Source organism: Anas platyrhynchos, chromosome 4 (assembly GCF_047663525.1).
Source record: "Anas platyrhynchos isolate ZD024472 breed Pekin duck chromosome 4, IASCAAS_PekinDuck_T2T, whole genome shotgun sequence".
Taxonomy (NCBI): Eukaryota; Metazoa; Chordata; class Aves; order Anseriformes; family Anatidae; genus Anas; species Anas platyrhynchos.
Window position 1 is genome coordinate 9915008 of NC_092590.1, and position 13854 is coordinate 9928861.

A 13854-nucleotide genomic window follows, 5' to 3' on the forward strand; every position below is an offset into this window, starting at 1 on the left:
TAAAAAAAGTAGTTGCAACAGACAACTACATTCATTGAACAAAACTCCACCCACCTATGACACTGCATCTGTAGGTTATACAGACGACAATGGAAAGAAAGCATGGCATTTCTGCTGTTCTGCATCCTGTTTCTCTGGACGTAATTCAGCTGAATATGAAATTATTTCACAAGATTTTTTTTTCTCTGACTGTGGCTTAATTCATTATAGCAAATACTGATAAAAAAAAAAGTAAAAATTCTCAAGGTTTATTTTGATTACTTTTCTCAGGAACTACACCAGGTTACTGAAGACTGCTGTGAACCAAGAACACCCCTGTCAGAGCTCCACCTCTGTGTCAAGACAGCAGACTACAAGTAAGTGGTACGGTGTTAACGGTGCTTTGCAGTCTCATAATGAAATCTGATGCCTGTTCTGTATGCTTAGTAGGGCCAACATCTGTAAGCATTACTCACCACCTCACTCACCGCAATTACATGAAACAAAAAGAAATACTGCTCAGAAACAGTCATAGAAGAGTTCTTAGATAGCCCAAGGAAGAACCATCTCTATGGTTTCGTTGAGATGCTCCAAGGTTGGTTTCAGTATAAATGGCTCTGTGCTGCCAAAATTACGCAAAGAGATCTAACCAAGAACATGAACCAAAGACTTCGTTCCAAAGCACAGCTGCTCAGCAGTAGCTGATGCTCCTGGTCTCACCCTGTAAAAGATTCTCAAGCTTGAAGGCAAGTGGCTTTCTACCCTTAATTTATTTTAGGTACTGTGAAATCAGCTTATTTTTGTATCAATTCCTAAAACTGAAATGCTAAATCTTCAGTAACTCTATTTGAAAGATGTAAAAATGACAGCAAGTGTAGACAAGGGATTTCATTTTGGGTTTTTATTATAAAAGTAAAATAAAAATAAGCTTTTAAAAAGCACACTTTTTTTTTTTTGAAAGGAACTGATATAAAAAAACTATTTACAAGTAGGAAAATGCCAAACTTGATTTTTTTTTTTTGAATAAGAGGCACAAAAGTTAAGTTTAAATACATTATTTGAACTATACAAGATTCTTTGCTTTAGGATTCTCTTTTCTCTCTGAGTTGTCATTGCTGCAATTGAAGTCATGATTTTTCTTAGCCAGTCATTCTATGAGTTTTTTTCAGACAAGTGTGCTGCAAAAATTATGAAGGGAGCAGCTAGAAACTATCCTTTGATTGCTCTGTGTGCCTTACCTCTTTGTATTAAGTGAGCTGCTATTACGCATTAACAAGGAGTGACTTTCATCTATAAAAGAAAATCCTCACATGCCAGGAGAGCTCCGTCAGTCGTTCAGTGTCTGGTCCTGTGCATTGATGTGGCAGTAGAGCCCTGGTTCTGGTACGTGGCTTGTTAAGTGGATAAAATTAAATGCACTTGAGGAAGGAGGCAACGGCCAGGTGTTGCACGCTGAAGTTCCTATTGGTTCAGGTTCGTGTGTGGTTCCTCCAGAGTGTTTTTGGTTGTGAATTTACTTCCCTCTGACCAGGATGATGCCAGTGTAATTCTAAACGTCACGTGTGTTCCTGTATCTGCATGTTGCTAATTGAGTATTGCTAGTTAGCTATATAATTGCTTTGCACTGAGCCTTCATGTCCATAGCTGAGGTTGATTTTGCTGAGTGTTATTGAAGACTTGCTGTTCAGAGAGTCTGAGTAAGTAAAGCTCAGTTTGCGGAAGGAGGTCTCCACACCACTGTCACATGTGCTTTCGTTGTCTTGAAATTTGCTATTATAAACTTCCCCTGAAAGAAAGAGAGACGGGAAATGCATTATGGTTTGCTCTGCTTCAGCAATGTCCTGAAAAAACAGGAATACAACCCACTAGGTTAAAGCTCTTGTATAGGACAATAACTGTAGCTTTAGATATTGCAATGGGAAAAGCTGTGCTAGATGTTTTTAGTTGACCAGAGCATCTGATCAGCAGCCGCAGTCATTTGTGCAAGATCCCCAAAAGGAGTGTCTGACTGCAAGAGAGCCGTATTCAAGCTGAAGGTGTGATGAGGTCTCGGTATGACGTGAACAGTGGTCACCATATTACAGAGTTCAGTAGTATTTTTCAAAACAGCTGTTTAAAAAGAAATAATTACATAATGCAATCCATTCATGTTGCAAAGCAGCAGAACCCCTCTTTAAGGGGTTAAAGAGGCTAAGGCGTTAAATTAAGCTAAAGAGGCAAATATGTACAAGCACAGTTTTGAAAGGTATGAACGCTCATTCCATGACTGAACAAACACTGTTCTATAAAGGGTAAGGTTAGACGAGGATGGAGTTACTGTGTTTGTTTGCATCAAGAGGAAACAAATGTTTTCATTACTTAACATGGCCAGGCAGGGGGGAATAAAATACGGTTTAGAGCTCTTGATGTTTTGCTGTCAGTTTTACCTGTGTCTCTCTTTGCAAAGGTGGGCGGAGATGATGAAAGAGCTTCTACTGTGTTGTCCTCCTGGTGAGGCTGCCTTTGCGAGATGGATTGTGCATTCTGAATGATTTCAATGGCTTCCGTGTGACCCATCTGTCTCAAAGCAGCACTCAGCTCTTCAATTGTACCACCAGAAACCTAAGAGAGAAGACGACAGCAGATGCTCAGCACCACCCAGCCTAGCTAAAACCCAGGGGCTGCACTGTTGCAACGTGCGGGAGGATGAGGCTCAGCACACAGCGGTATGTTCCTTAATACCTGTAACAGCCACATTACCTCATAGTTATCTAGCAGAGTTCTTGAGGGGGAAGGGCACAACCTGAAGGCGTTACAAAGAATGCCAAGACCCAGCTTTTGTGCGAGAGTAAACCAGTTTTTGCTTGGATCCTGTACTTCCAGTACTTTGCAAAGCTGCATCTTGACGCTTTCATTCAGCTCTCTTACATGTCCTGGGGAACAGAGAAATTATTTATTATTTATACAAATCATGCACCAGTTCATTTCTAAGCAGAAACAAAGCCAAATTAAAGAGCATCTATTTTAGTGTCCGTTGGTGTTTACTAATATATTGGTGTAGTCTTGAAAATTAACCTTGTAACCTTGTGTCCTTGTGACCTACCTCTTCACAGAATTATGCTTAGTCTAAGGATGTGTGTGTGGGGAAGGGTGTCACTCCTTCTGCCTCCCCAGCTTGCTCACAAGGAATGGTGGGGTTATTTCTTCTGCAAATATGCTTTCAGTGTAACTGTTAACAATATCCCTCTAGTAATTAAGTTATCTTTACAGATGATACCTTGTGTCAGTAAGTCCTCCGAAACTGCTGCTGCTGGTTTGTAAGGTTTGTCATTTAATATGTCGTATACCTAAGAGAATACATTAAAGTCAGTATTTAGCAAAACCTGGTTATTTGTCCATTATCTTGACAAGTCAGAGTATTGTTTATACAATCCTGTTCAACAAAAGTGGGGCTTTCTTCCAATACAATTCCAGTATTATTTCATTTTTTATTTTTTTATTTTCATTTTTATTATTTTCATAATTTTTTTTTTGTGTCTCACTAAGTTTATTTTTGATGTCAGTTCAGGTGCTCCAGTAGTATGTAAACATTTGTGACTGTGGAAGAAATTAAAGGAACTGGGGGGGAGAGCTGAACCATCATCTAATATTTAAAAAAAGCAAAACAAAACAACAGAGGGAAGATCACATACCTCACAATTGGCTGCCATATCCAGTGGTGTTGTCCCAGGTACTATTCCTTCATCATCGTCATCATCTTTCATATCCTCTAGATCAAACAGTGGCTCAAAGTTCTCTATGTGAGGATCTGCACCTGGAAAACAAGAGTGCAGGAAACTCCTAAAAAAATGCTTCAATACTTAAAATACATATTTTAGGTTTCAAATTGCAAATCTGCTAATTTAGCTACTCAAGCTAAACACAGTTTAAGTCAGCAAACAATGTTTTCAATCAGCTAAAGTTAAATACTGTCACGTCCCTGTAAAAATGCTACTCTCTGTTATAGATAGGAAAAAAAAAAATGCAAGCAGCATGTTAAGGCCCAAAGAAGGATTTTGATTATATAAACTGACTTTCAGTCCTGCTCTTGGCTCACGGGACCGTGTACATCCTGAAGCAGTGTTGTGGTGCTTCTTTTTGTAGTGTCAGAGAAAAGTATGATTATTATTAAAAATATTAATAAATATTCAAAATAACTCTACCACAGTGATATGAAATAGGAGACACTAACAAACTTATGTTTCAGCAATCTCTTTCTCTGTCTTTAAAGCAGTCCAGCCCTTATCCCAACTGTGTAACAAGGTCTCTGCTTCTTCAGATAGGAAAAAAAATACACAAGACATGCTTGAAAGCTTTCTAGAGTGCATGGGAGGTGTTTTACCATGACTAACTAATTTGCCTTTTTTAGCCATTAGATGGTGCTAAAGAGTAGCAGAGCACCTGAAAGGAGGACTTTCCCAGGGAGAAGCAAACCTATCTTTAACATCTGTCTTGTGCTCTGACCTGTTCTTTTCCGTGTGCAGCCTCCTACCCTGAACTGCCACGGTTAAAGAAAATGCTCCCGCAAATATCTGATTCCATACCTGCTGCTTTGAGAACTGCTGCCAATTTTGTAGAGCCCCTTCCAGCTGCTATGTGAAGAGGTGTTGTCCCATCATATGTAGTGCTGTTCACATCTACATCAGTCTAAGTTGGTGTTGCAAGAGAAAAAGAAAAGTGCTATTCATTTATACCATACAGTTGCAGAGACTCGTGTCTCCATAAACATTGCTACTGTGCAAATAAGCACCATTCCACGTCTGTTTGCATAAAAACTCTAATCATTGTCTGAAAAGAATGAATTAGAAAGTAACTACAACTCTACACACATGAATAGATGGTGAACTAGAACTCCAGAACTAGGGCGGGAGGCACAGTGTATCGACCCAAACAAGTCAGGTAGATAAAATTCAAAAGCCACTTTGCATCCCGTAATAATAATTAGATAATAAAACTATTTATTATCTGATTACCCGCAGCATTTGGAGTGCACTGAACTCTGCCTTCCTGCTGCCCTTCAGGAGATCAGACAGGCTGGTAGCAGCACATCTGTGCAGATACCCAGGGCAGCTACCACGGTGGGTGTGCACAATTAAGCACACTAAGATCAAGGTGTTAAAGAGCTGAGACAAATATTTATGGATACACACAGCTATCTCTCTGTGCACATCTGCATACACATTCCACCTGGCAAAGCTAAGTGAGTCACTTGTTCCCAAGTGGGTTTGTGGGCTGCTGGGGTTACGCAGTGCAAATTAAACATGGCACATGCAGTCAGGTCAGGGTCACAAACTGCATTCCTCACCTTATGCAAAAGGTTCACCGGCAGTGCTCAACAAGTAATAGTAACATTAGCAATAATTTTGCCATTGTCCCAGTTTAGGCACACAAGGCAATAAACAGAAAAAAGCATTACTTCCGTTCCACTGAAGCACTGGTGTATTTTTGAGACTTAAAATACGTAAGTGAAAAGACCTGAGAGAATTCTGCACTCACCTCAAGCAACAGGTAGCCCGCCAAGGGGATGTTTTCTAGTTCAACAGCTAAATGCAATGCAGTCCGTCCAGATTTTTGTTCCTGAGCGTTGACATTAACTCCAGCAGCGATCAGTTGTTTGAGGCAGGACATGCTGTTTGCCATCACCACCATGTGGATTGCACAGAGACCTGCACAACACAAAGCCCATTCATCGTGTGCATTAATATTTGAAAAGTACAGATGTGTCAGAATTATCAGATTTTAAGTGGTTGCATACCTTAAGAGTCTGTAAAATGACCACGAGTTACTGTAGTTACCTGAGCACAAGTGACTTACTTTGCTTGTCTATGTACTAAAGATGGCGTTAATAAAAATGTTCTTTGTGCATAAACTGGAACTGGTTGTGTTGCTGGTGGTGACTCAATGCCATACACACAAAAAAAAGCAAATTGGAAGGTGGAACAGAAAGAGGGGAACTAAAGAGCTCACCTAGACCATCTTTTTGCCTTAAAGGAGATGAAATCCCTTCTAGAAACATTCTGCCAAATAACTGATGCTTCTGTAAGGTCAGACAGCCCTATAACCTCAAAATCAACTGTGGTGGCTCAAAAAGAATAATAAAGCCTTATATATATATTTATATAAATATATTTTTTAAAGTAAAAATAAATGCATAATCCTTCTGAGGAACTTAACACAGGTTTTTAAATCACATAATGACACTCTAAGTCAGACATTTTACCATCTAGTGCAAGAGTACTAATTTCAGATGACCTGTACCATTGAAAAGTGGGAGACTTGGGTCTCTGTGGGTATTTTATAAGCTCTAATTCTGCGTAGTCAAAAAGTGCCAAATGTGAAACTTGACACTAGTCCAGCAATGATTTTTGAAGGGATTTCATTCACTAGCAAGGAGGAACCACTTCTTTTTTTTTGAGGGGGGGGGTGGAGGGTGGGGGTGGGAAGAGGATGTTTAAGCAGTGCTTATATATGGCAAGCCAGAAGGAACACAGTGCTTGAAATTCTGTGAGATTAAAATATCTACAGTAACAAAAAGTTCAAATCCATACTGTGTAATACGGACGTTACCAATCATTACGTGCCATATAACCAGAAAACCTACACATCTATGTTCTCTCAACATCTATGTTGTGTGCACAAAGGGGGAAGGTACGATTTTCAAGCACTGTTCTCAGAAATGGTGGTGTGCTCGTCTAGTAGGTGAGTGTAAAACACAGCTGTCATCCTTCCCTACCTTCACCATTGAAAAGGTCGACCATCGAAGGTATCTTCTTATGCTTGAGGAGTAGACTCAAAATCCTGTCGTCTCCTTCAGCAGCAGCTAAATGTAGGGCAGAATTACCGTGGCGATCCAGAAGGCTGACATCTGCTCCAGCCCTCAGCAAGTCCTCCACCACCTCTGCCTGCTTTGTGATTACTGCCAGGTGCAGGGGGGTCTGGAAGTGACAGAAGTGAGCCATGAGAAGATGAGCAGCAGCCACAACACTGACCAGAGATCCCTTAACCCAACAAAAGCTCCTTGTGTGAGATGTTACTCCACTTGAAAGCTCACGCAGGTGAAAAGTTTGCAGGCATGTACTTTTTTTTTCTACTGCACACTACAGATAGGGTTTCTATTTGAAATGAAAGCCACCTTGCTGCCATCAGCACTCAGACTTTGGGAGGAAGAAAGACATCGCCTACTCTCTAAGACCAGGGGACTGACCTGGCCATTTAGGAGTTGCAGTGCAAGGGACTTGGGGAAGTGTCCCAGGGATAATCCCTGTACCCAGGTGCTGTACCCCTGCTTCCAGCAGCCCCATAGCCAAGCTCCACAGAAGGAACACACATGCTTTATAGAACCTCTTGAAGTCTGCCTTTCTCACTAAACCATACTCTAATTTTGTTCCTAAAAAACAGGTTCTAAAACACAGGTTTTTCCTTACCGCTTAAAATGACTCTAGACAGAAAGTCTTGCTGTTCTGTGTGCTTGTCAAAGTGCAGATTACACAGCATCTTGCCTAGCTAGCTGATTCTATTTGCAGGTTTTCCATTTTTGCACAAAGACACCTGCAGCACTGAGAGGATCTCAGGCTGCGAGGTCTCAAGTATTTCCAAATGTTGACTGTATGCTGCATTCTTGACCATCTTGCCAGTAAACAGCATCATGGCTAACACTGTCAAAGATGCATTTAACAGTAAGGCATTCCTGTGAGGTTTGGGAAATCATAATCCTAACGCTAATATCATCTGAAAAAATGCACGGGATTCCATCTCTGTCCTATTATTCTGACATTAACAGATGCCTAATAAAAAGGACTAATTCCAGCTCCGTAAAAGAAGCTTATGTTTGTTAACAGAATCTTCAACATATTTGCAATGAATTCCTGAATTTACAGGATACGTGTAGGATTCATCTTTCAGAATATCTATAGAGAAGAAAAATCCTGACCTAAACCTATATTTCCTCCCATCACTGGCCTAAGGTTTAAGTAGAAATAGAACAGCTGTTGAGGTCCTGGCAGTTAGATTTATTTCTTGCATGGAGTACAGCTTTGCTTCCTATTTCTGTTAAACAGAGGGCACACAGAATTCAATCGAGAATCTTCTTGCTTTCATTGCCTTCCGTATTTCAAACTTCCTTTATGTGAACATAAAAATGAAATGTGAAAGAGAACAAAAAAAGTCAAAATAAACCCTCTGGGATTATCTGCGTAGCATAAAGTCCTGGCTTTGCCATTTACAGCTTAAAGCTGAACAGAAGGAAACGGCACAAATGTCAAGAGTGCTGCCATGCAAAGTCCAGCTGGCTCCCTTTGGGACAACTGAATGGTGCACACACTTGAAAAGAGTTTCTTTTACAGGCAGGATTCCACAGCTCTTTTTAAAGCCCATCTGAGTTACAATACAAAAAGCTCAGACTGTGTCGTAGATCAAGTTGAGAGAAAACTGTGCCAGGCTGCTAAGAGTTCTTTTCCTACTAGGTAAAAGACACGGGGATGTTTTTCTTTGTTTTCCGATACACTGTGAACCAAGAAATGAAAAGGAAATGTTGGTGCTCATATGATGGGCACAGGTACCACCCAGGCTATGGGAAAGGCAGAGTTTGTTACAGCTTTCACAGCAACTGTCAACTCATCCTGAGTTATCCTACATTAAAAAGTTTAAAAGAGCCCAGAGATGGCTGTAATCCATACCGCTGGTTTAATCACAGACAAGCCAAATAATGAAGACATGGACTGCAGGATTTAGTAGTTGGGGTCTGTTTACAATAAACACATGGAGATGTTTCTCTCAACGTCAAGGGGAGTTATGAATTAAAACAGTGAAAACAAGCTCTTGTTCTTCCACCACCTTACAACATGTCACTACGTTCCCCTGTGAATTTCTCAGCTGTTTGGCATTACAGTCTGACCTGGGCTCACTCCAATGAACAGAAGAAAAATAAGACAGCAAGTAGCACAATTTTTGCTGGCAGAACAATCAACGTCACCTATCCCACCACAACAGCGTACCTGATAAAGGTCGTTCCTCATGTTGATAATGTCGTTATAATTCAAATCTGGAATCACGTGCAAGAGGTTTTTAACCAGTTCCGTATGAAGGTGGATAATTGCTAAATGAAGGACGCTGGAACAAAACAAAAACATTGTTTTCAGATTATTTTCAGATATTTAACAGATTATTTGAGTATTTTCAAATGTATTACATAAAGTCTAAGATTTTGTTGTACATCTGATTGTATTCTGATAGAAACATTTGACTAGTAGAAGCTGTGAATCCAGCACTAAAAAGCAGCACTTAAAACAAATCCCAACATTAAAAAAGGCTAATCAGAAGATAGCTGTGTTTAACCCTTCAATCACAAAAGCAGAATCAGGTTGGATTTTGCTGGTCCTGAGTATGACTTAACTACTAGCCTAATAAGTAAAATCTTTTTATCATGTAAGAATTGTCTCAGAACTTGTTTGAAATCCCCAGATTTTTTGCCTTTTTTTTTTCTTCATGTTTTGAACTACACAGCGCATGAACATCTCTTACTGTCAAAACCTTCCTCCAGAATTTCCACAAGTCTCTACCACCCAAGCAGATTTTCCCTTGGGGGTTTCCCCAGCTCTGTGGGTTTTTCTTTTCTTCCTTTTCAAACAGAAAAATGACTAGGGCCTCGGGCCCGGTGACTAACAGCCACAGGATTTGCAGCAGTGGCCAGAGATGTCATGCTGAAGGAAAAAACTGTTTTAGGACGTGAGTTACTCTGCATAGCAAGGCTCCACTTCTGCTGGGCTGACGCAGCAGCCTTCCCTGTGCTCTGCTCCAGAGCCAGCTCCAGCCAGAGTGGCTGGCCTTGAAAAACTGTCAGGAGAAAAGCACGTGAATCTCATAGTGAATCTCATTGCCCCTCTCCACAGGAGCTTGATATGTCTTGTTTCCTTGAGATGTCATTTCAAAGCCATGCCCTTTGTTTTGGCACATACCTTAGCAAGCTCTCCCTTGGCTGATGTGGCCAGCCTCTAGACTCTTTAGCATACTGCTGGAGGCACACAACATCAGCACAGGACATCTCACCTTAGAAACAATTTGTTCTTCTATTGCCTTTAATTCTCTTTCCTGTAGCAAATATTTTAATTTAGCCCCGTGGAGGCAAAGTGTTGTAATGCCCTCGGACTTCACGAGATCAGTTGTAGTGGTAAGAATGCAGTAACAGTGGGTGAGTGCAGCTGCGTGCTCACTGCAAATATATGCTAATCACAGGCTAATGTATTTTGTTTCAAAGCCATAAAACACAACACAGGGTCCCAATGAAGGTATTTTCATTCCCTCAAGACTACTCTGATGAAAGATCAGCAAAACAGTTGTCAGCAACATTTCTTTAATGGCTTAAGCAAAAAATTTATAGTCTTTGCCACAAAATTTTAATGACTAAAATGAATGTTTGGCAGAACTGATTTATGAAATTTGGCTTTTTTTTTTTTTAAACAGCTCCTGTGAGAGAGCTGCAAAGCAGTCACCAAAACTTTGTTCTGTTAAATAGCTGCAGATTAATGCATATGTATTACATGCTCATAGACTAAAATCCTTCCCAGGAGAAAGGCCACATGAGCTTGAGCCTCACACACTTGCAGGTACATCTTGAAACTATTTACCATCACAATTAAGTACTTTGACTTTGTTGAAATGCCCTGCAAATCCAAATCTGGGTAGCACTTTACTGATGTTTAAATGTAGGTCCTGCTTGCTATGACTGAGATCAATACTTCTTCCCCTCCAAAAAACAAACAAACAAAAACCCAACAACAAACACAGGCAGAAGCTGTATTGTCCCAAGTGCTAGCAGGCTTTATTGCTAGCACCTGCCTCATCTGTACTGCGGCTTTCCTCAAAGCAGACATTGGGTTGCCAATTGGGAAGCAAAGCAAGGAGCTAGGTGTGATTTTGCAGTATTTATGTTATTTATCAGTAATCTGAGGCCCGTTTTCACTGAAAGCAGAGTGAAAGTAGTAGCCTCTCACTGCGTAATCAAACAGTAGGGCAGGCCTGTTTCAGCCACTTGTAATTTTCCATCTAGTTAGAGACCTTCAGGCTTGCATGGCTTCTACTGTACAAAATACTGCAATTTAAGGAAACATGAAAGATTGCACAGGGGCTGCCCAAAGCCTACCAGCTAAAACAGTGACAATGTGAAAATGTCACTTGCTTATCCAAGAGAGGTTATCTTTGTTTGTCTTCAGAATCACTTCAATTTAATTTGCTTTTAAATAACGACTAATAATCAGTTCCTTGCTGTATTTCAGTTTGAGTCCCATAGAATGTGCATAGCTGTAGAGCAGCAAAATGGATTTCTACTCCAGCTCATGTTATCGAAGAACTGGTCAGGAAATATTAGCAGCAAAGCACCCCCCGAACATCTACACAATCTCGTGGAAGACAAGAGTACACTATAGATAAGAGCAATAACACAAAGAGCCCTCTGGGAAGACACTGGTGTCAGTGGGAGAAAAGCAGCAAGGAGCTGTTACTTCTACGTCTCCTAGCACATCTGCAACTTAAAATTCCCTATGAAGAGTTAAGGGTTTGCATGGAATAAAAAGCAGGCCACTCTCCTTCAGCACAAAGCTGATGATCCCCATCAGCTGCGTCTCATGATGCGAGCACAGCACTTCACACTGCGATGACTGGATGTAAAAGGAAGGCAGGCCAACTCACAGCATCCTTGACACACCCTCACACACAGGTTATTTTCTGAGGGGTACTGGATGAACAAACTTTGAGATGGAAGCCACTTTTTTGCAAAAGCAGCACAAATTTCTAAGTTGCACCTGTACCTCTCCCAAACAGCAGAAGGGGAATGATGTTCATTTGATTAGTGGTGCTGTAATCCAGGAGATGGGACAAACTGACAGCCATCGAAGAGGTGACTTTCAAGCCAGCAAGCAAAGGGCCTTGCCAGCAATGACTTACTTGTCTCCGTTATCATCCTGGACAACGGTGAGATGGCGCTGAACAGCCAACAGCATCTTCACATCTCCAGTTACAGCGTAGTCAAAGAGAGCATTGCAATGGCGCTTGGCAAGCTGCATCGCCTTCTCCAGGAAGGGACCATCTGCAAGGCAAAGTTTGGTCTCCATCAGCTCGGTTGTCTTCCCTGCAGCACCTCCCTCTTTTGGCAGGGGTTTGTGCTGCCACAGAAATACAAAGTGCAAACCAGAAGCATTATTTGCTGATTAACTGAGACAGGTTGTTAATTACTGCTGAGAGGAAAGGACAGAGGGAATGAGTCCCTGGGAAGGAAAAGGAGGTGCACTCTGAGCATTCAGGCAGTAGGAACCCTGGGAATGGTGAAACTCTGGAAGCCACCTTTAGTTTGAGTGGCACTGAATTCATGCCGTTTACATGTGTTTGTGTGCAATGAAACAAGAGAAGCAGAAACTTGGATCTTAGATATAAGCAACAGCTAAGGACTCTTGTCCACAGAACACTGAAAAGGTCACCCTAGCTGCTCTGCCAATACCTCTGTGGTTCTGTATTGGCAAGAAACTAGCGAAAATGAAACAGATGAACTTTCAAACCACAGTTGTCATTCTGGGAAGTAGTATCATCCGAAACCAGCCTGTATTATCAACAGTTTCATGTTTCTGTAAAACCATGTAAGGTTCGAAATCACTAACAGCAAACAACTAAAACAGATGTTGTCATTTAAAGCACACGTAGGGAGGGAATACCCAGGATTTCCAGCTGCACATAACCAGGGATTTAGTCTCAGACGTATATCCCTGGTGAACATGAACACATCATTTCTGTGAGCCCACAGCTTACTCAGCTATCCATGAAGCTTATTGTTCTGGCCCACAGATCACTGCAGTTCCTATGCTATGTGCTTAGACTGATATATTGTTATTTGCTGGTTACCTCTTAACACTAAGAAATGGGATTAAATAGATATTATGTTCACAACATATCCAAGGTAAAGGGTGTTGAGGAATTTTGTCTTTTCTCATAGAATATGCATGTCCAAAAAATTGGATGCTGAACCTCTGCTTTCCCATGGCAAGCACACAGGAAAAAATACCCTTCAAAATACCAGAAGATAGCATCTTTCAGTCTAAAAACTACGATGTTCTAACCTGCAGCAGCCATTTCATGGAGCCTGTTCTTCTGCACCTATTCTTCACGTAATCTGGAAACTGAAATTGTCTCCTTTCATGCAATTACAATAGATAAGGAAAAGAAACAGCCAGCTGCCTGCCTACAATGTACATTACTCAGTAACAACAATACAGGTTTCTCCTTGGCGACTCTTAAAGTGAAATTATTTTACTTCACATATCAGCCAAAGATTTTGCTCTTTGAGTCAGTCACAGGATTCATCACAACCAGAACCACAAGCAGCAAGTTCTTCACCTTTTCTCTAGAGCACCATCCGCTCCTCAGACCACAAGAGGCTACACCTTGAAGGTTTTTACAAATACAACCTATCTACTACACAGCTCTGGTTTCCCAAGCCACGATCTGCAGGGCTGTTAATAGCAAGTGTCACAGAGGACTGATACCCAAAAGACAACATGCTCTCTTCCCTGACCAAGAACAACATGCTCTCTTCCCTGACCAAGAACAGAACAGAAGTGGTCTAGATCACATTGCACTTGCTGAAAGCAAACAAAAAAAAAATAATCCTTATCTCTCAGTTCCTACCACTACCATGTCTCTAGTTCAATTGTTGTTGTTTTCTTTTTTTAATGTGATGAGAAGCATGGTTACTCAAGACCTTTAAAAAAGTGATTAGCAACTCTTTAGAAAAAAATAGCCTGTAGACTTGCAGGAAAAGGAAGTCTTGCTGCCTGTGAAAGGGAGATTTGTAGTTTTCACTTATTTAAAATCTAC

General features: G+C 40.9%; 1 protein-coding gene across 2 annotated transcripts in view; it reads right to left on the reverse strand.

Moving 5' to 3' along the window:
• Window positions 1-865: 865 nt before the first annotated feature.
• NFKB1 (nuclear factor kappa B subunit 1) overlaps window positions 866-13854 on the reverse strand; it is a 56236-nt gene continuing 43247 nt past the window's right edge. For both annotated transcript variants that reach the window (XM_072036960.1, XM_072036961.1), the window contains exons 15-24: window positions 11935-12076; window positions 8991-9105; window positions 6731-6932; window positions 5494-5663; window positions 4542-4644; window positions 3651-3772; window positions 3236-3305; window positions 2719-2891; window positions 2406-2580; window positions 866-1765 (exon numbers count right to left, since the gene is read on the reverse strand). In XM_072036960.1, the coding sequence (XP_071893061.1) occupies window positions 1578-1765; window positions 2406-2580; window positions 2719-2891; window positions 3236-3305; window positions 3651-3772; window positions 4542-4644; window positions 5494-5663; window positions 6731-6932; window positions 8991-9105; window positions 11935-12076 (1460 nt within the window). In that variant the 3' untranslated portion in view covers window positions 866-1577. The remainder of the gene's footprint in view (window positions 1766-2405; window positions 2581-2718; window positions 2892-3235; window positions 3306-3650; window positions 3773-4541; window positions 4645-5493; window positions 5664-6730; window positions 6933-8990; window positions 9106-11934; window positions 12077-13854) is intronic.